Source organism: Mchenga conophoros, linkage group LG23 (assembly GCF_057382185.1).
Source record: "Mchenga conophoros isolate Kocher_MC1m ecotype Shallow Benthic linkage group LG23, M_conophoros_male_GT1.1, whole genome shotgun sequence".
NCBI lineage: Eukaryota > Metazoa > Chordata > Actinopteri > Cichliformes > Cichlidae > Mchenga > Mchenga conophoros.
Window position 1 is genome coordinate 18,255,956 of NC_140547.1, and position 20,892 is coordinate 18,276,847.

Here is a 20,892-nt window from a genome sequence, read left to right on the forward strand (position 1 = left end):
TCCTGACAAGTTTAAGGTCAGTTATGCTCAAATTCAATACAGTCAATGCAATATAATCACATTATATTTAAAATATCATTAAAAAACATCCTGATAGTTGATGTGAAACTTTCAACACATTCTTCCTCTCTTCCACCTACTTTGCGTGCTGTAACATTCCTCAGAAATTATAGGATAGTTATACTCAAATTCAATACAGTTACTCAGTATAGCATCATATTAAAAAAAAAAAAATCATCAAGCATCATGAATAAAATCATCATTTTTCACTCCATGCACAAAGGGCAAAAAAAATGCCCCCCCCCCCCCCCCCCCCCCAGTAATAATATCATGTGACCACAGTCCATTTAATGCGCGTGGGATCCAAAAACACAGAAAGAGACCAACAAATAAAAAATAAACCTCTCAGATCATCACTGAAATTTTCAAACTGCTGCAAAATCCATTAAAAAAGGAACATATTTTATATGTTTTGATCAGTTAAAAATTTATTAAAATAACATTTTCCCCCCAAAGGCCTCAAACGGAATCAGCCCTGATTACAACAAAGGCCCAGCCCGCAGCCTGACGGTCACAGGAAGCTCTCACTTCCTTCAATCACAAACAAGCTGAGTGCTGAAACATTCTCTGCACATGCTCAGTAGAGGTGTGGCAGCAGAGGTTTCAACATATAGCTGATATTACGGGTATGAAAGTTGAAGATATTCTTTTTTTTTTTTCCAGTTTTTTGGATCAATTTAATCTTCAGGTTTTGGTTGAAATGATTTTTCTTTGATTTCTTGTTTTTATTTTTGTAATCTTCTGATTTCTGTTTTGTTGAATTTTTGGATTCTTGTTTTGATTTGTTTTCTTTAGCTTTTGCGATTGCTGTTGATGGTTCTTCTAATGATGGCTTTCAGGTTTTCCATCCTGTGTTTCTGGTTTCATGGTCTTGGATATTTTTATTATCGGTGAGAGTTTCTGTCTTCATGTGACAGTATGTGTTGATAAAAGCTACCCTGAAGGCCTGTGATGGGACTTTTGTGATCCTTTGTTTGAGATGGTTTTTAATCTAAGCAAATCGTTGTGTTTGGATAAAGGCTGTTTTGAGCCAGACATTATTTCGGCTGTGTCTGAGGAAGGTAACGTAGAGCACAACAAAAGCCTGTTCTAAGAAAAACAAATACAACCTTAAAAATGCATAATGTCCACATTTTCAATGAAAACAGGTATTGAATTTAATGAATTAATATCACATTGAAACTTCCTCAGTTGACACTCATATAAACAAAAGTTGCATTTTTGCATTAGCTTTCTTAGATTACACTGTGTAAGACCTCATTTAATGCACTAAATCCACCATCTGTAAGATGACATCAATCAAAGCAGCCGACAAAAGATTGAAAACAACAAATTGTCAGATAATTAACAATTATTCCAGACACAGATGATAAAATTTGTGTTTTTTGTAAATAATCATCATTTACTAAGAGTGAATTACTCCATTAAGCAATCTGATATTACTGACCATTTAAAACCCGTTTTTGCCTTTAAAAGACCAGTTCAGACCAGATAGATGCAATTTAGACCACAAATTCTGTTTTGCTTTTTGTTTTGTTTTGTTTTTTCCTTTTTCTTTACATTATTGATACTTGAGACTATTAAAAACAATTTAGACAACACAGATAAGCATAAAATACCAGTTCACAGTGTTATAAACATTTGATCTAAAGTGACACAGCTGTCATCCTAAACTGACAGCTTTTGCAACCATTATATTGAATCTGTTCGGAGTTCTTATCAGGCTCAGAAAAACATTATTTTTAATGTTTTTACACATATATTTACACACACACACACACACACACACACACACACACACATATAAATAACGGACCTGCTGAACTCGACTCTGATCTCAGGCTAGAATGTTCAGGAAGCAGGAATAGTCACTGCTTTTTTCCACCTGGGTCACTTTAGTTTTTTACAAGGCTAGTGTAGACACTGTTACCAACATGAATCACTTCAGACTGATACACGATGCTACTTGGAGAGCAATGCTGATGCTTAAAATAACAATAAAAACCAGTCTTCATACCTGCAGTCTGTTCCTGAACACGTGACTGTGCTAGTGTTTGGTTTCTGTCTGGTCAAAGAAAGTCTGCCTGCAGCAAAGTAGCCCAAACATCCTGGAGCATCCTCTGTGCATCCTGGGAAATTGAGCTCCTTCAGCAGATCTGCTTTTTGTCCCTACCCAGAAAAATTTCAGGGAAAACTTGTTCATGAACAAAACAAACAAAATAGTCTAATTCTGCTTATTCCACAGATTTGAATGAGTTTGAGGAGATTTCTGGAGGTTTATTGTTGATGTGATCATGACTCTGATTTTTGATTGACTGTGATGCAGTTATTTAGTTTATGTTCACATTAAAAATAATTGAATACAGATGCTTTTAAAATCATCCCCAAGTCATGGGTCAGCTGCTTGTTATGACCTCATTTTCCCCTGTATTTCTCCGAGTGGTTCTTGTGCCAGTTCTTCCATAGACGGTACTTCACATTGTTAAACGAGATGCTGGCTGAGGAAAGGTACTGCACTGATCGGGACATGGTGGCTCTGAAGGTCGGCGTTGTGGCTGTGATGATAAAAATCTGAAGGCCCTGAAAACATAGAGAGGGAAAATATATATACATACATACATATATATATATATATATATATATATATATATATATATATATATATATATATATATATATATATATATATACATACATATATTTTTTTAATTTATTTTATCAACTTTTCTTCTGACGATGCTGTCTGTGTTGAGCGCTCCGCTACTACTACTCCGCCTAGGTTGCACTGTCGAGCGCAGATCCACTGAGCGCAGCGCAGGCTAGCCAGACAGAAGTTAAGCTCGTTGCAACATGGCAACTGCCTCATCATTAGCCGAAATTGAACCTCCCCCACCCTCATTCAGATCTGGCGTTTGGAACTATTTTGGTTTTCATGTGAAGTATGACCCTGATGGTAAGCGCGTCATGGACAAAAGTAAAACAGTATGTCGGATGTGCCACGCAATGCTCAATTACATTGGTGGGAACTAGTGCGTTAGCTTGGTTAGCTCGTTAACGTGTTGACGCTGTCCAGCCCCACGCACGGGCCGATCCGCGGTAACTCGTTAACGGAGATTTGCCACGTTATGGCGTTAATGTCATTTTAACAAGATTAACGCTGACAGCACTAGTGGGAACAGAACGAATATGTCTGCACATTTACACCGACATCATCCTAGTGCAAAGACAAGTGGAAGCAGACAGCAGTCATTTAGACAGCCGTTAGCACATGATTCTCCTTATGGGGACCTGATATGTTTAATATGCTGCTGAGAAGATTATTAAAATCAAAAATCAAAAATTTTCCTTGAAGCAAAACACAAAGACTTTCAGTGGACATAAAAAGTGTACACACCCCTGTAAAAATGCTGTGCTTTTGTGTTGTTAAAAATAAATCACTCAAAAACTTTTGTGATAAATAACAATAATAAAATAATACGATACGCTGATTGTATAACCGCTGAAGAACCTTTTGATTTAATCTCTCAGTTGAAGTTATAAAATCAGAAGGTAGAGTCTTACCTGTGTGGTTGTGCAGAGGCAGAACAAAATGCTGAAGACCAGGTTCATTGTTCCTGAAGTGACGAGGACCAGATACCCAAAAACCCAGGACACACCCAGTAACACAGCCAGAGTGAAGCATTCAAGGAAACTCTTCCTGAAGCAGGACTTCCTGGTTGCTTTAATGGACACATAAACCAGCAGGACGATGTTGTAGATCAAGATCAGGCCTACTGGAAGGAGGAAACCCCAAAACAAAGGTTTCTCAAAGCTGAAGTGTTTGTTCTTATCCAGCGCTGCCAGCCAGCAACTTCAGTGACATGAAAAGGAATTATACAAATAATATGAATAAATAACTTTGTCTAAACTTTAATCAAAACTAAGAGGAATTATAATAAAGTTTGTAAAGATAAAAAAAATAAATTACAAAAGCTGTATAGGCGCATCGAAAAGAATGGTTGTATCAAACTGAATCTCTGTGAGTAGCATCATACAACAACAGCAACAACAACACTGTAATATTGGTAAAAATGTGACTTTTGTTCATATTGAAGTACAGGTCAGTCTAAAGTAGATAAATATGGTTTGTGTGATTACTCACAATTCCTCCTGTCTGTATCTCAGAGGATTGTCCACTCTGTAGGTCACCCCCAGTGTGATGCCCATGAACAAGGCTGGCACTCCTAACACAATAATTAATTAATTGGGACAGATTGAAGGGTCTTCAAGAATAAACAGCTTGTCAGATTTAAGTCCCGACTTTATAAATGTCTTACCCCATCCCAGAGCCATGCCCAGCAGAGTCCAGTGAGGTGGTAGACTGCGGCGTATTTTCTGAATCAGGATCTGAGTACCGTTCACGCTGTTCCACATGAAGGTGGCCATCAGGAGGAAGTGCAGCAGAGCCGCTACAGCCGTACACGAACCGCGGTCTGGTTCTATGCGTTCATCCGAGTCAAGGATTTCATTGGTCCGATCGTCAGTCTGCACCTCAATGTCAATTTGTCTGCTGGAGTTTTGGACTCCAGAGACAAAGGTGATGATAAAGGCCAGCAGGCTGAAGTAGATGCACAGCCGAGATATCAGGCTTTTCTTCTGTTCATTCTGAAAACTACAGATGAAAATGAAAAAGTGACAAATGATAATATGAAGTCTTACAGGAAAACTGTAAAAAAAAAATAGAAATACACGTGAATGTAATTTTAAATATGACATAAAAAATAATCAATTAATAAAAGGCTGAAAACAAGATTGTGATGTTGCAAAAATTAATTGCTATTTTTGTCATACAAAGCAAAAATCTCCTTAAAAAATTTTGACTTTTCTCAAAACAATAAATTGCATTCATGTTATTTCTTTAAATGTTATTATTATTATTATTATTATTATTATTATTATTATGACCTTTTCTCTGTTTTCTTTCATTCCAAAATATTATGTTTTTTTTAAATTTGTTTTTATTTTATATATAATTCAGACCTCCTTCGTTTTGTTTGTTCGCACTTTTGGCGGAAGTTACAGTCTTTAGTTTGTTTGTGTAATTATGAATCCACAGGCTTTGCTCACCCAATTGAGAGATTTTCTGAAATTCTTCTTTGCAAATACTTTCAAACTCACTCTGTTTTTTTTTTTTTTTTCCTTCTTTGATTTAAGTTAAAGAGGAGATATAATCCAAGGACATTTGGTCAGACCTTGGGTATCCTCTGGAACCTAGTGGTGATTGAATGATGGTGTTATTTTCCAATTATTTTTCACAGGACAACAAACTGTGTTGGTTTCACATCAAGGAGAACCCAGGAGCAATTTGTCCTTCTGTTTAACTTCAGCATCCAGACCAGAAATCTAATTTATCTACTTTGAGAAGGTATGATTGGAAGATGCCCACACGACCATTAGGGTAGTAGTAGAAGGATCTTAAAACTATTAAAATATTACATTGTAAAAATGTGGAGAAAAGTTCTAGAAATAATTTAAAAATAATTTAAAATTTTTAAGAACTAAAGGATTCCTTTTCTGGATAAAAGCAAGAGGGTAATTAAAATTTTCTCAATTACAATAAAATTAAATAAAGTAAACAAAGCACTGAGAGAAGAGTAGGGAAGTCATTGAAATATCTAGATTTGTGGCTCAGTTTTTGTCATACCAATTTTTTTGACCAATTTTGACTCTGTAGCTAACACTTCTGTTTCTAACATGTTTGCTGCATGTTAGTTGCAGTCAAATACATTTTAACCTGTTAGATAACTACACTTTTTTGTCAAATGACACATAAAAATGGAGGTGGGGTGGTCTAGTCTTACATTTCTTTAACGTTATAAATGATCGTCACAATCAAACCCAGAAAAGAAAGAGAGAGTCCCACGATGGAGATTGCACCCAGAGCTTCTGCATACTCGTAGTTCTCTCTGAATGACTGAAACACAGATATGATCAAAAGTCTCACTAAATATCTGTATTGTTGCAATGGTTGATGAAGAATCAACAAACTGTGGCTTCATCTTTCAGTCTGCAGATTTGTGATACTCACCCAGAGAGCAGCAAAGTTGGTGGTGTGGTTACAGAAACATTTAATTAGTCCATCTGAAGTGTTTCCTTTAGAGCAGCCACTGGTGCTCCAGTCCTTCTGACTGTAGTTCCAGAAAACGCAGGAGAAGTCGTACAGAGACGTTCCACTGATGTTCTGAAACAGCAGCGCACAGACAGCCCTTTAATTTAGATAACTTAGACTTAACGCATATTTTTAATGCAGTTTGTTTGCTTTTCTTTTGTTTTGTTAACACCATTGATATTTTTCTTACAGTATTTGTGTTTGCTTTGAATCAATTCTGATATTGTATATTTGATATTAACATGACATCATTGTATTTTAACATACAGATTGTTAAAGGTAACACATCTACAACATATTTTTTATAATAATATCCTGGCAAAAATCCTTCCACTCCATACAGAACTAACATGCATAACATGCAAACTTTTTCTGCAGTACCTACAACTTAAAGCATTTAAATCCATTCCTCACACGAAAACAAGAAAACAAAACCCGTTCTCAAAAATATACAGAACAATAGTGTGACTGGACAAGTTAGCTTTTGTGACCAATTTTACCCCATTAGCAGCAGGAAGAACTGCAGCTGTTCTGAAGATATTAAATTATAACCAGCAGACATCAGTCATTAGATTTATATATGAATGAAGATACTGGATTTCTTACTCTTGGTCTGAACAACATCTCCACATGTTGTGGCACCATGTTGGGTTCCTGCCCTCTGACGCTGGCTGACAGGACCCTGATGGTGGCCTGTCGCTTCATGTAGAGTTTTGAACGAAAGAAACGATCATTCTGATAGAGAACAAAACCCAGAGAGACGTTCAAGTCTGTCTGACGACTTCTGACATCTTCGCCTAACATGAGAGAAAAGAATCCACTGCTATTAGTAAGAACTTGTTAAAATTAGAGGATTTTTCAGCTTTAAAAAGACAGACTCACCTGGCAGGAATCGTATGTAAATGAGGGCATCAGCTATGAAACTGTTTTCCATCACGACCTGTGTTGCGTTTGTGTTCAGATGAATTCTGTTGGGCAAAAAATTCCCAGAAATCCCTGTAGTGACAAGATGACTGCATGTCAGTGAACACATTAAAAATGTACAAATTTACTGTCGGTTCTTCAATTTTAAAGTTAAAGTTCAGATTAAAATGAAAGTTAAGAACAAATTTAAGATAATTTCTTTACAACACCATTTTTTGAAAACAAGATCATTTCATTTTATTTTATCTGACTGGAGAAAGTAACTTGCTTCTAGTATCTCTTTGTAACTTTGAAATAGTCTCGAAGAATTGAACTGAGCACTACTTTTTAAATCTTGATGTATTTGACAATTTTATTGCTTTTTTTATTTTTCAGCAGAGCAATAAAGAACCACCAGCCAAGGACTTCAGCCATAAAAATATTCTTGGGAGCTGTCCCACAGAAGAGTTCAGATCATATTTATTCAATGGCAAATTTACTGGATCAAAGTGATACTATTTGACAAAAGCAGACAGAATCTCGGGTAGATTCTTAACTTAAGTTTCTGAGGACTTTATCAGTTTTCTTTTATTGTTGTTTTCTGTGTTTTGAGTCTGAAAAAATACATTATTACATGCAAATTTAGAGAGTGAGGCCAAGTTATTCACATCATTAAGTTGAGTTCAGGTTTATAATCCTCCCACAAGCTTTGAGGTCTCAAAACTATTTTGTGTTTTCAGTCACGGTAAACATGAGTCCATCACACGTGTTGAAAATACAGCAGTAAAAAGACTAAATAGTGAACAGGACACAGAGCACAACAACAGCAGCCAGTTTCAATGGTAAAACCATCAAAGGACACAAATAAAGTTGCTTTATACAGAAGATAAGAAATCACCACAGCTGGACTTTAGAACCGTCAACTGGGCAAACATGTCAACCTTGAGAGTTCACTCAAGAGTTCAACTGCTGAAAGCTCAAGTGAAGTAGAAATCATAACCTGGTTAATAAACTACAAAGTAGAATCCAATCTGTTCTCTCCGGTGTTCAAATCTTTGCTTTTAGATCTGTCAGTTACAATATTTGATTAAACCTGCAGGTATTTGCTTTAGAATGCTTTATAATTTAATAAAAACCAGTCCATGGGATGATCACTGCTGTTCGACACAGTTTCTTACTGACCTCTGAGAGAGGTGAACTGGACTCCGTGAGTGTCTGCAGCAGGGATCTGTGCCGACTGGACCACCAAGTTCGGCTGAACCACTTGAGATTGAGATGTATTTTGACTGAGGCTGAGGTTCACTGAGAGCTGGTCCAGAGTCACCGTAAGCCTGGACATTAAAAAAAAAAGCCCCCCCCCCCAAAAAACAAAAACAAAAAACAACCCAACAACAAATAATAATAACACAAACAAACGCAGAAACACAAAACATTGTTTGTCTTAATCAGATTTGTAGTTTCTAATATTCAGTTGTACCAGTCCATTTTTGGCACTCCCCCTGAACTATAAGTGTCAGTTTAGAGCTTCAACTTTCCCTTTATTACTTTCATCTAATGAGAATATTTACAATTGGAGGTCTTTACAGTTTGAATTGGAACAGGAAAGACTAAGACTGCTGACACTCTTAAAACTGCTCTTAAATTCCTGAATCAATTATTATTCATCTGTGAGTTGGATATTTTGTCTCTAAAACAGAACAACTTTGACAACTGCCAGTTCCTGTTTATATGCTAAAATGCATCACACTTCAGAGGAATTACAAAATAGCCAATCAAACTAGGATGGTGAACATGGCAAACATTGCTTAAAATCAGCTTTTTGCCAGTGTCACAGTGAAATATTTCTTTATAATGTAGCTGCTTAGACTGGTTGTTCATCTAATATAGAAAAAAGTGAATTATCACTGAATATGAGTTAAATCTGGTTGACAGAACTTTAGGGAAATAAATACAGCTGATGTTAGCACTTTGGTCAAAGCTCCTTTGTATTTCAGTTTAACCTCAGCACTGCTAGCATGGCTGTAGTTTCATGATGAATATTTTAATGATCTTTCCCATAGTGCCACCTTTACAGCAGTTTTTAACAGTCTTAGCTTCACTGCTGATGAGCTTATTTATTTGTTTATTTACATATTTAGTTTACCCCAGAGTTGCGTTGTTTTCCTTGGTATCATCTGGTATAGTGGCGTTCAGCAGCTGACTGACTGTTGCTACTGCTGACACTCTGACACTCTGCACAGACACAAATATGAACTGAGATTAACATCTTACTTTCTTTTTTTGCCCCTTACGATTTGCTGAATGTTTGTACCTCTGTGGCGTTTGCAGACAGCAGCAGTGTGTTGACAATCTCAGCCGCAGCTGTAACATTTTCAGCCGTCAGCTCTTCTGCTTTTGATGTCAGAATCTGAGTGCTGGTCGCCAGTGTCTCTAAATCAGCTGGACTTGTAAGCTGAGGTAAGAAAGACATGATTTTACTCATCTGGTTCTTTACTGAATCTGGAATCATCTGCATGTTACCTCAGAGCTGCATTTCTACAGGATTACCTCACAGAGAAATACTCAAACTTCAGCCATATGACACTTTCAATCTTTCTTCAGAAGAAAAAAAAACTGCTGTTCTTACATTTTTTTGTATGTCGCTGAGCGTCAGGTCACACTGGAAGATCTGTGGAGGGCTGAAACCTGGTGATCCATTCATGGACAAACATCTGGCTGAAGATTTAGATTTACCAGCTGAATGGAAATGGTGATAGAAAGATAAACATCAATACACTAGAGTCTACGTGATGGAGTGATGTTGGACTGAGGGGAAGATGTGGATGACTTACTACCACTCGTTCCTACTTCACATTTTTCCTCAGAATACGCAAACCAGCCGATGGGTGTACGAGGGAACCTGAAGCCTCCTAACTGCTGCTCTTTGCAGAAGTTTTCTACGAAAAGTTTGTTAAAAAATAAATATTTTTTCCGTTTGTTTTTTTAGAATACTAGGAATTTTATTTGTTTTTAATCACAAAAGAAAAAAAAGGACTTTTAAATAATGCATGCTAAACTTGATTTCAGGTTGTAGAAATCCTTACAGCTGGTACATTAGACATTTTGAGCAAATTATAGTTTTTGATCTCTGGCATTCTCTCTTTCGTTCTCATCTGAATGTTTTTGACCCATCAGACTCTAGTCGGTAAAACTTCTTACCTTCTGAGCATGTTACTCCAGTCCATTCATCAGGACAGATGCAGACACCGTTCTCTGGTTTCCCTCCATTATCACATTTCAGGACAGTGGTGGTAGGAGGGGTAAACGTAGTTGGGGATATAGTGGTCGTAGTAGTATTAGCAGTAGCAATAGGTATAGTAGTTGAATCATAATGAGTGGTGTTTGCTGAAGGAATTGTTGTAGGATTAGGAGGTAAAGTACTGTCAGTGTATGGGCTCGTAGCATTCGTACCAATTGTAGTAGGAGTACTGTAAGTAGCAATATTTGCATCACTAGTTGGGTAGAAAGTAGCAGTGGTGTTTGTGTAAGGAGTAGTTGTATTAGTATCACTTGTAATAGTAGTCATGGGAGAATAGTGAGTAGTACTCATTTGATCAGTCATGGGGTTGGAGGTAGTATCAGCTATCTGACTAACAGTCGTATCAGGCCTGGTAAAATCTGTAGTTGTAAGAACAGGACTGGCACTAGTAGGAGGAGTTTCTGGATAATCTGGTGTTTCCAGGTCAGTGGTTGGAACTGTATCTTGTGTTGTGGTACTCAAATTAGAAGTATTAGATGAAGTGGTATTGTTAGGAACTGTTGTTATAGTAGTGATATCCCCTGGAGTTACAGTAGCAATGCTTTGTTCAGTAGTTATATTTTGTGCAGTAGTAGAATCATCAGGAACATCAGTAGGAAGTAGTGCGGTAGTAGCAGTATCAGTCGTATCAGGCCTGGTAAAATCTGTAGTTGTAAGAACAGGACTGGCACTAGTAGGAGGAGTTTCTGGATACTCTGGTGTTTCCAGGTCAGTGGTTGGAACTGTATCTTGTGTTGTGGTACTCAAATTAGAAGTATTAGATGAAGTGGTATTGTTAGGAACTGTTGTTATAGTAGTGATATCCCCTGGAGTTACAGTAGTAATGCTTTGTTCAGTAGTTATATTTTGTGCAGTAGTAGAATCATCAGGAACATCAGTAGGAAGTAGTGCAGTAGTAGCAGTATCAGTCGTATCAGGCCTGGTAAAATCTGTAGTTGTAAGAACAGGACTGGCACTAGTAGGAGGAGTTTCTGGATAATCTGGTGTTTCCAGGTCAGTGGTTAGAACTGTATCTTGTGTTGTGGTGCTCAAATTAGAAGTATTAGATGAAGTGGTATTGTTAGGAACTGTTGTTATAGTAGTGATATCCCCTGGAGTTACAGTAGTAATGCTTTGTTCAGTAGTTATATTTTGTGCAGTAGTAGAATCATCAGGAACATCAGTAGGAAGTAGTGCAGTAGTAGCAGTATCAGGGATGTCTGTTGGTGTAGTTAACCCTGCTCCAGCTGTGAAGGAGGGTAAAGGAACAGCTGTGAGAAACACCTAAGAAGGGCAATGATCAGTTAGTTCATTAAAAGCGCTATGAATGCTGATACTTAGCACGTATGGTTTTCATTATACCTGATCTTAGTATGTCATCATTAGTGTTGGGAAGGTTACTTTTAAAATGTATTCCACTACAGATTACAGAATACATGCCCCAAATATATATTTTGTAACATATTCTGTTACGTTACTCAATGAGAGTAACGTATTCTGAATACTTTGGAATACTTAATATATTATCATGCTTTATACAACTACATGAATGTACTATTGTTGTGTGATTTATTACTGATATTGAAGGTTACTCGCCATACCACTACATTTTTAAATCTTAACCTCCTAGGACCTGGCGTCCACATATGTGGACATCACATTTTCAGTTGTCTAGACCAAAGCACAAAATATCCCCTGATATCCCCTTACAAGGACATTATACTGCCACTGTTCTATCGGAATATATATATATATATATATATATATATATATATATATATATATATATTGTTGAGTGTAAAAAACAAAGAATTTCCATATATACAGTGGGGAAAAAAAGTATTTAGTCAGCCACCGATTGTGCAAGTTCCCCCACTTAAAATGATGACAGAGGTCAGTAATTTGCACAAGAGGTACACTTCAACTGTGAGAGACAGAATGTGAAAAAAAAAATCCATGAATCCACATGGTAGGATTTGTAAAGAATTTATTCGTAAATCAGGGTGGAAAATAAGTATTTGGTCAATAACAAAAATACAACTCAATACTTTGTAACATAACCTTTGTTGTTTGCAAAGAAAAGCGTCTGGAGTTCTTTAAGTTGCTTGAAGACGTTTCACCTCTCATCCGAGAAGCTTCTTCAGTTGTATTGTATTGTATTGTATTGTATTGTATTGTATTGTATCTTTATTTGTTTCAGACATATAAAACAAAAAACAATATATACACACTACATATATTTTCATTTACAGATACGAATATATATGTAGATATACACACACCCACACGTATGTGTTCAGATAAACAAAAAATATATAATGAAATAAAACAAAATCGTCTGACATAATGTAACAATGTTTGGTCTGAAAAGGAGTAGGAAGAAGTATGAACATACTTATTAATTCCTACCCCTGCTCAACATCTTATTGATCCCACATAATTCACCTAATTCCCATCATCACATACTCCACACGATACACGAGGAGAACCTATATAAACTTGGCTACCGTGATTGATATAATTTGGATATAATTTGATATTTTTCAGTTCTAAGGTCAAATGGTGGAGAGTCCCAGATATAAACCTAGTGGGAGTAACCCCCCACAGAGGGACAAAAGGACCCCCTGATGATCCTCTAATCGCCTGAGCCAAGGTGTGAAACTGGGCGTGGGTCCCAATCAGCCAGAGTTTCGGGTGTGTTCATTGTGAAACCTGGCCCCACTTTATCATGCGAATTCCTGAGGTCAGATGGCCCAGGATGTGAGTGGGCGTTAAGGCGTCTGGGAAGGGATCTCAAAACTGGATTATAGATGGCAGAGAGTTGGTGTTGTAAACCCCCGCCTCTGTTCAAAGATGGTTGCTCACAGTGGACATAGATGGCTTCTTTCACTCCTCTTTCAAACCATCTGTCCTCTCTGTCCAAAATGTGAACATTGGCATCCTCGAAAGAGTGTCCTTTATCCTTAAGATGCAGATGGACTGCTGAGTCTTGTCCTGTGGAGGTGGCTCTTCTGTGTTGTGCCATGCGCTTGTGAAGTGGCTGTTTGGTCTCTCCAATGTAGAGGTCTGAGCATTCCTCGCTGCACTGTACAGCATACACCACATTGTTAAGTTTGTGTTTTGGCGTTTTGTCTTTCGGGTGAACCAGTTTCTGTCTGAGCGTGTTGCTTCTCGGATGAGAGGTGAAACGTCTTCAAGCAACTTAAAGAAGTCCAGACGCTTTTCTTTGCAAGCTCCTTTGACTACGATGACCTGGATGACTGAGAACCTTCACAGACATAACCTTTGTTGGCAATAACAGAGGTCAAACATTTACTATAGGTCTTTACCAGGTTTGCACACACAGTAGCTGGTATTTTGGCCCATTCCTCCATGCAGATCTTCTCGAGAGCAGTGATGTTTTGGGGCTGTCGCCGAGCAACACGGACTTTCAACTCCCGCCACAGATTTTCTATGGGGTTGAGGTCTGGAGACTGGCTAGGCCACTCCACGACTTTCAAATGCTTCTTACGGAGCCACTCCTTTGTTGCCCGGGCGGTGTGTTTTGGATCATTGTCATGTTGGAAGACCCAGCCTCGTTTCATCTTCAAAGTTCTCACTGATGGAAGGAGGTTTTGGCTCAAAATCTCATGATACATGGCCCCATTCATTCTGTCCTTAACACGGATCAGTCGTCCTGTCCCCTTGGCAGAAAAACAGCCCCATAGCATGATGTTTCCACCCCCATGCTTCACAGTAGGTATGGTGTTCTTGGGATGCAACTCAGTATTCTTCTCCCTCCAAACACGACGAGTTGAGTTTATACCAAAAAGTTCTACTTTTGTTTCATCTGACCACATGACATTCTCCCAATCCTCTGCTGTATCATCCATGTGCTCTCTGGCAAACTTCAGACGGGCCTCGACATGCACTGGCTTCAGCAGCGGAACACGTCTGGCACTGCGGGATTTGATTCCCTGCCGTTGTAGTGTGTTACTGATGGTGACCTTTGTTACTTTGGTCCCAGCTCTCTGCAGGTCATTCACCAGGTCCCCCCGTGTGGTTCTGGGATCTTTGCTCACCATTTTCATGATCATTTTGACCCCACGGGATGAGATCTTGCGTGGAGCCCCAGATCCAGGGAGATTATCAGTGGTCTTGTATGTCTTCCATTTTCTGATGATTGCTCCCACAGTTGATTTTTTCACACCAAGCTGCTTGCCTATTGTAGATTCACTCTTCCCAGTCTGGTGCAGGTCTACAATACTTTTCCTGGTGTCCTTCGAAAGCTCTTTGGTCTTGGCCATGGCGGAGTTTGGAGTCTGACTGTTTGAGGCTGTGGACAGGTGTCTTTTATACAGATGATGAGTTCAAACAGGTGCCATTCATACAGGTAACGAGTGGGGGACAGAAAAGCTTCTTACAGAAGACGTTACAGGTCTGTGAGAGCCAGAGATTTTCCTTGTTTGAGGTGACCAAATACTTATTTTCCACCCTAATTTACGAATAAATTCTTTACAAATCCTACCATGTGAATTCATGGATTTTTTTTTCACATTCTGTCTCTCACAGTTGAAGTGTACCTCTGGTGCAAATTACTGACCTCTGTCATCATTTTAAGTGGGGGAACTTGCACAATCGGTGGCTGACTAAATACTTTTTTGCCCCACTGTATATATGGAAATTCTTTGTTTTTACACTCAACAAAAATATAAACGCAACACCTTTGTTACTGCTCCCATTCCCCATGGGATGGACGTAGAGACCTAAAATTCATTGCAGATACACAATATAACCATCCCTCCCAAACAGTGGTCACAAATCAGTCCAAATGTGTGGTAGTGGGCACATCTGCTATATTGAGATAATCCATCCCACCTCACAGGTGTGCCACATCAGGATGCTGATCTGACATCATGAGTAGTGCACAGGTGTACCTCAGACTGCCCACAACAAAAGGCCACCCTGGAATGTGCAGTTTTGTCTCACAGCAAAATGCCACAGATGCTACAAGCAATGAGGGAGCGTGCAATTGGCATGCTGACAGCAGGAATGTTAACCAGATCTGTCGCCCGTGCATTGAATGTTCATTTCTCAACCATAAGCCGTCTCCACAGGCGTTTCAGAGAATATGGCAGCACATCCAACCGGCCTCACAACCGCAGACCTCGTGTAACCACACCAGCCCAGGACCTCCACATCCAGCAGGTTCACCTCCAAGATCGTCTGAGACCAGCCACCCAGACAGCTGCTGGAACAATTGGTTTGCACAACCAAACAATTTCTGCACAAACTGTCAGAAACCGTCTCAGGGACGCTCAACTGCATGCCCGTCGTCCTCATCGGGGTCTTGACCTGACTCCAGCTCGTCGCCGTAACAGACTTGTGTGGGCAAATGCTCACATTCGATGGCGTCTGGCACGTTGGAGAGGTGTGTGCTTCACGGATGAATCATGGTTCACATTGTTCAGGGCAGATGGCAGCTGAGAATGTCCCAGTTTTTGCATGGCCAGCATACTCACCGGACATGTCACCCATTGAGCATGTTCGGGATGTGCTTGACTGGCGTATACGACAGCGTGTACCAGTTCCCACGAATATCCAACAACCTCGCACAGCCATTGAAGTGGAGTGGACCAACATTCCACAGGCCACAATTAACAATCTGATAGACTCCATGCGACGATGTGTTGCACTGCATGAGGCAAATGGTGGTCACACCAGATACTGACCGGTTCTGGGTCCCCAGACCCCCAATAGCGCAAAAAACTGCACATTCCAGGGTGGCCTTTTGTTGTGGGCAGTCTGAGGTACAGCTGTGCACTACTCATGATGTCAGATCAGCATCTTGATGTGGCACATCTGTGAGGTGGGATGGATTATCTCAATATAGCAGATGTGCCCACTACCACACATTTGGACTGTTTTTTGTGACCACTGTTTGGGAGGGATGGTTATATTGTGTATCTGCAATGAATTTTAGGTCTCTACGTCCATCCCATGGGGAATGGGAGCAGTAACAAAGGTGTTGCGTTTATATTTTTGTTGAGTGTACATTCATCAGGTCCCAATCAGCACAAATAGCAAAGACAAATTAAAAATGCATGCCATGAAAGAGTTCGGGTCTTAGGAAATTGATATAAGGTGGACATTAGGTAAGACTGCACTTTTTGCAGCGATCTTGTATAGAAAACTATTCCGTGCGTACAGTGGGGCAAAAAAGTATTTAGTCAGCCACCGATTGTGCAAGTTCCCCCACTTAAAATGATGACAGAGGTCAGTAATTTGCACCAGAGGTACACTTCAACTGTGAGAGAGAGAATGTGAAAAAAAAATCCATGAATCCACATGGTAGGATTTGTAAAGAATTTATTTGTAAATCAGGGTGGAAAATAAGTATTTGGTCACCTCAAACATGGAAAATCTCTGGCTCTCACAGACCTGTAACGTCTTCTGTAAGAAGCTTTTCTGTCCCCCACTCGTTACCTGTATGAATGGCACCTGTTTGAACTCATCATCTGTATAAAAGACACCTGTCCACAGCCTCAAACAGTCAGACTCCAAACTCCGCCATGGCCAAGACCAAAGAGCTTTCGAAGGACACCAGGAAAAGTATTGTAGACCTGCACCAGACTGGGAAGAGTGAATCTACAATAGGCAAGCAGCTTGGTGTGAAAAAATCAACTGTGGGAGCAATCATCAGAAAATGGAAGACATACAAGACCACTGATAATCTCCCTCGATCTGGGGCTCCACGCAAGATCTCATCCCGTGGGGTCAAAATGATCATGAGAACGGTGAGCAAAGATCCCAGAACCACACGGGGGGACCTGGTGAATGACCTGCAGAGAGCTGGGACCAAAGTAACAAAGGTCACCATCAGTAACACACTACAACGGCAGGGAATCAAATCCCGCAGTGCCAGACGTGTTCCGTTGCTGAAGCCAGTGCATGTCCAGGCCCGTCTGAAGTTTGCCAGAGAGCACATGGATGATACAGCAGAGGATTGGGAGAATGTCATGTGGTCAGATGAAACCAAAGTAGAACTTTTTGGTATAAACTCAACTCGTCGTGTTTGGAGGAAGAAGAATACTGAGTTGCATCCCAAGAACACCATACCTACTGTGAAGCATGGGGGTGGAAACATCATGCTATGGGGCTGTTTTTCTGCCAAGGGGACAGGACGACTGATCCGTGTTAAGGACAGAATGAATGGGGCCATGTATCATGAGATTTTGAGCCAAAACCTCCTTCCATCAGTGAGAACTTTGAAGATGAAACGAGGCTGGGTCTTCCAACATGACAATGATCCAAAACACACCGCCCGGGCAACAAAGGAGTGGCTCCGTAAGAAGCATTTGAAAGTCGTGGAGTGGCCTAGCCAGTCTCCAGACCTCAACCCCATAGAAAATCTGTGGCGGGAGTTGAAAGTCCGTGTTGCTCGGCGACAGCCCCAAAACATCACTGCTCTCGAGAAGATCTGCATGGAGGAATGGGCCAAAATACCAGCTACTGTGTGTGCAAACCTGGTAAAGACCTATAGTAAACGTTTGACCTCTGTTATTGCCAACAAAGGTTATGTTACAAAGTATTGAGTTGTATTTTTGTTATTGACCAAATACTTATTTTCCACCCTGATTTACGAATAAATTCTTTACAAATCCTACCATGTGGATTCATGGATTTTTTTTTCACATTCTGTCTCTCACAGTTGAAGTGTACCTCTGGTGCAAATTACTGACCTCTGTCATCATTTTAGGTGGGGGAACTTGCACAATCAGTGGCTGAGTAAATACTTTTTTGCCCCACTGTATATAACACAGGTCCGTGGCTCCGAACCGTAGTAAAGGGACCTCTGGCTAATACGTCGGGTTCCGTGTTGGTCTCGTAGCCGAAAACTACCTTTACTTTGTTGTCTGGTTCAATTTTTTTTTTCTTTCCCAACAGTGTCTTTATTTATTTTGAACATAGGAGTGTACATATCTATGAAACGTAACAAAACAAGTAGCTAAACTTACAGAAACTACAAGCTACACATACTGCCTTTATACACATAACACCATATAGGAGAGGATGAGAAAAAAAACAGTAAAGACAAAACAACAAAAACAACACACAAAAGCAAAACAAACAAACAAGGGAAAGACAAAAAAAAAGGAAAAGGGGGGAATAACTGTGTACATCTCCCATAAATTATGCACCCTCACAGGTATATGTTAAATGTAAATTAGAAAGTAGTTGTTCAATGTCAAGCATTAAACATATTCCCGAATGGACAGCAGAGGGCCACCTATGAATCCTTCCCAACAATTTCCACCAAGTGGGGCTAGTCTTTATTAGCAAGCAAGTTTTTGAAGGGGCCCCAGATGCTATAAAAGTATCGCCGCTTACCCCTGACTGCGTAGGTGATCTTTTCTAAGGGCAGGGTAGATGTTAACTCTGAAATCCATTTACTTCTTCTCGGTCTATCTACCTCTTTCCGAGTAATGGCAATCACTCTCTTAGCCATCAGCAGCCCTATGTCTAAAAATAAGCTATGTTTCCTTGTTATATTACAGTTAGCTGGATAGATGCCCAGCAAAAAAAGTTTTGGTTCTAAATGCAGTTTTATTTCTAATATTTCTTCAGTACATTGTTTCACTTCTTCCCAGAATTTCCTAATTTCAGGACACTGCCACAAACAATGGAGAAGTGTGCCCTTTTCCTCGTCGCATTTTATACAAACATCCGGGATGGTACTGTAGAAAGCATTAAGTTTGACTGGAGTCATATATGTACGCATTAACCAATTGTACTGCAAGAGATTTAAACGAGTGTTCACTTTTTGTGATTGTGCCCTGGCGCAAGCCCTCTCCCACTCTTCAAGGGAGATATTCTCCTGTAAGTCTTCTCTCCAGGATTCAAGCTGTCTGGGTCAACTTTGCTAGCGAGATACAGAGAGAGGCGTTGAAATGCTGCTCCAACAAACTTATTGTTTTGGAAGAAAACACGAACACAGTGTACAGTCGAGTCTTAACAGCTTACTTACAACTGGGCTCGTCAGGCACTCTTTTTGGCTGCAGTGGTTATTATTATGTTCACATGCTTCATACATGCTATGCCTGTAACACTCTGCCTATTGCCTTCCTATTAAATAATGCAGCTGTGACTGACTTTACAGTTACGTCTGTGACGATAACAGTGACTGTGACACACTGAACACACACAGTATAAGCGGAAGTCCATACACTGACCACAGCTTCAAGAACAGTATCTGTCGGAGGTCAATATTATTTCTGTATAACAAAACAATAACAACACAGTAAAATGTCTCCAGACGGGAAGACAGTATCAGCAATATAGCCTGACTTTATGTGTGGACAGATTTTACTGTTCACGTGGATCAAAAGAAATGTAAAATTAAAAAACAAAAAAATGAATAAATACCTGACCTTTCAGGGGCTCCGTATATTCTAACTAGTTTATAATACTCATTAATTTTGTATTCATTAATAATGAACTTAGACATAACACATTATCAGTATTATTCTCATATTCATGCTTATATGAAATCGATGCTTGTATTTTGTTTGAGAAGAGCAACAAAAAACAATACATTTTATCCTAAGCTGTCTGTGTAATTTAATAGATCATACATATAAACTTTACTTGAAAACTCAAAATGAGTGAGTTATTGTGCAATTATGACCTCGTGACTCAACACACTAATGGCTCTGGTAATGTCAGAAACCGAGAGGCTCAGTTTTTCTTACCCAGAATGAAAACAAGCCAAATCCAGCTGTCCATGATGATGAGCAACTGCAGATCAGGTTTCATGGGTCGTCACAGTCCAGTTTATTAAAAGTTTTAAAGATCCTGTTGCTTTGGGAGTCTGTGTGAAAACACCCAGTTCCAGTGCTTCAAAAGGAGCCACCGATAAAATAATAATGAACATCAAAGCAGCTCAAAGGTTCATTTTAACTGCTGCAGGCATCTTTCCAATGCCAAAGTTTATGGTATCTTTGTTTTATCTGACGCTTATTTCAGTTTATATTACTTGTTGGTTGCATTGTCTATTTATTAATTACTCACTTGTAAATGTTGGACTTTGAACTGCACTCAGCAGAAGAGAGCAGAGTTTTAACTGGAATGCTGAAACCACTGATGTGGTCTTATCAGCACGACAATGGGATTCTTCTCTTAGTGCCCGGTGCAGCCCACAGTAGTCATGTCTGATTCTTGAAGGCTGTGACTGAAGTTGTGAAACAACTTTAGCTTTCATTCTTTGGATGGATGTGACAACTCCACTAGAGTGTGGTCTAGTTCACTGAAGTAATCTTCAGGGCCTTGATCTCAGTTATCTGGATCAAAATGTTTAGCTACATGTTCAAGCACCCTTTTTTCAACCATTTTTGCTGTGTTAATGCAAATGGAATTAAACTTCCAAAGGGTCTAGATTTTTTCAGATATTTTTTTATTTTATTTTTACTTCAGCTGCTTAAATATATCAATAATATACACTATACATCAAATTGTTACTCTTGGC

At 39.3% G+C, this 20,892-nt stretch overlaps 1 protein-coding gene across 1 annotated transcript; it reads right to left on the reverse strand.

The window, feature by feature from the left end:
• Positions 1 to 331: 331 nt before the first annotated feature.
• Positions 332 to 20,281, reverse strand: LOC146546971 (adhesion G protein-coupled receptor G7-like). Its single transcript, XM_085264020.1, has 15 exons — positions 20,120 to 20,281; positions 10,310 to 11,635; positions 9,943 to 10,047; positions 9,738 to 9,847; positions 9,423 to 9,563; positions 9,255 to 9,343; positions 8,294 to 8,442; positions 7,091 to 7,204; positions 6,815 to 7,005; positions 6,128 to 6,280; positions 5,901 to 6,013; positions 4,377 to 4,711; positions 4,202 to 4,283; positions 3,622 to 3,910; positions 332 to 2,640 (listed from the first exon to the last, which is right to left on the reverse strand). Exons 1-15 carry the CDS (start codon positions 20,181 to 20,183, stop codon positions 2,476 to 2,478), a joined length of 3,426 nt encoding a protein of 1,141 aa, XP_085120146.1. The 5' UTR covers positions 20,184 to 20,281; the 3' UTR covers positions 332 to 2,475.
• Positions 20,282 to 20,892: the final 611 nt, after the last annotated feature.

Bases quoted from the DNA above. Each gene is read 5' to 3' on its own strand.
- LOC146546971 (XM_085264020.1), bottom strand. From the start codon at position 20,183: ATGAAACCTGATCTGCAGTTGCTCATCATCATGGACAGCTGGATTTGG. The intron at 11,636-20,119 runs GTAAGAAAAACT...CCTCCTTCACAG, and splicing joins TTGGCTTGTTTTCATTCTGG to CTGGAGCAGGGTTAACTACA. The intron at 7,205-8,293 runs GTCAGTAAGAAA...TTGTCACTACAG, and splicing joins CCAGTTCACCTCTCTCAGAG to GGATTTCTGGGAATTTTTTG.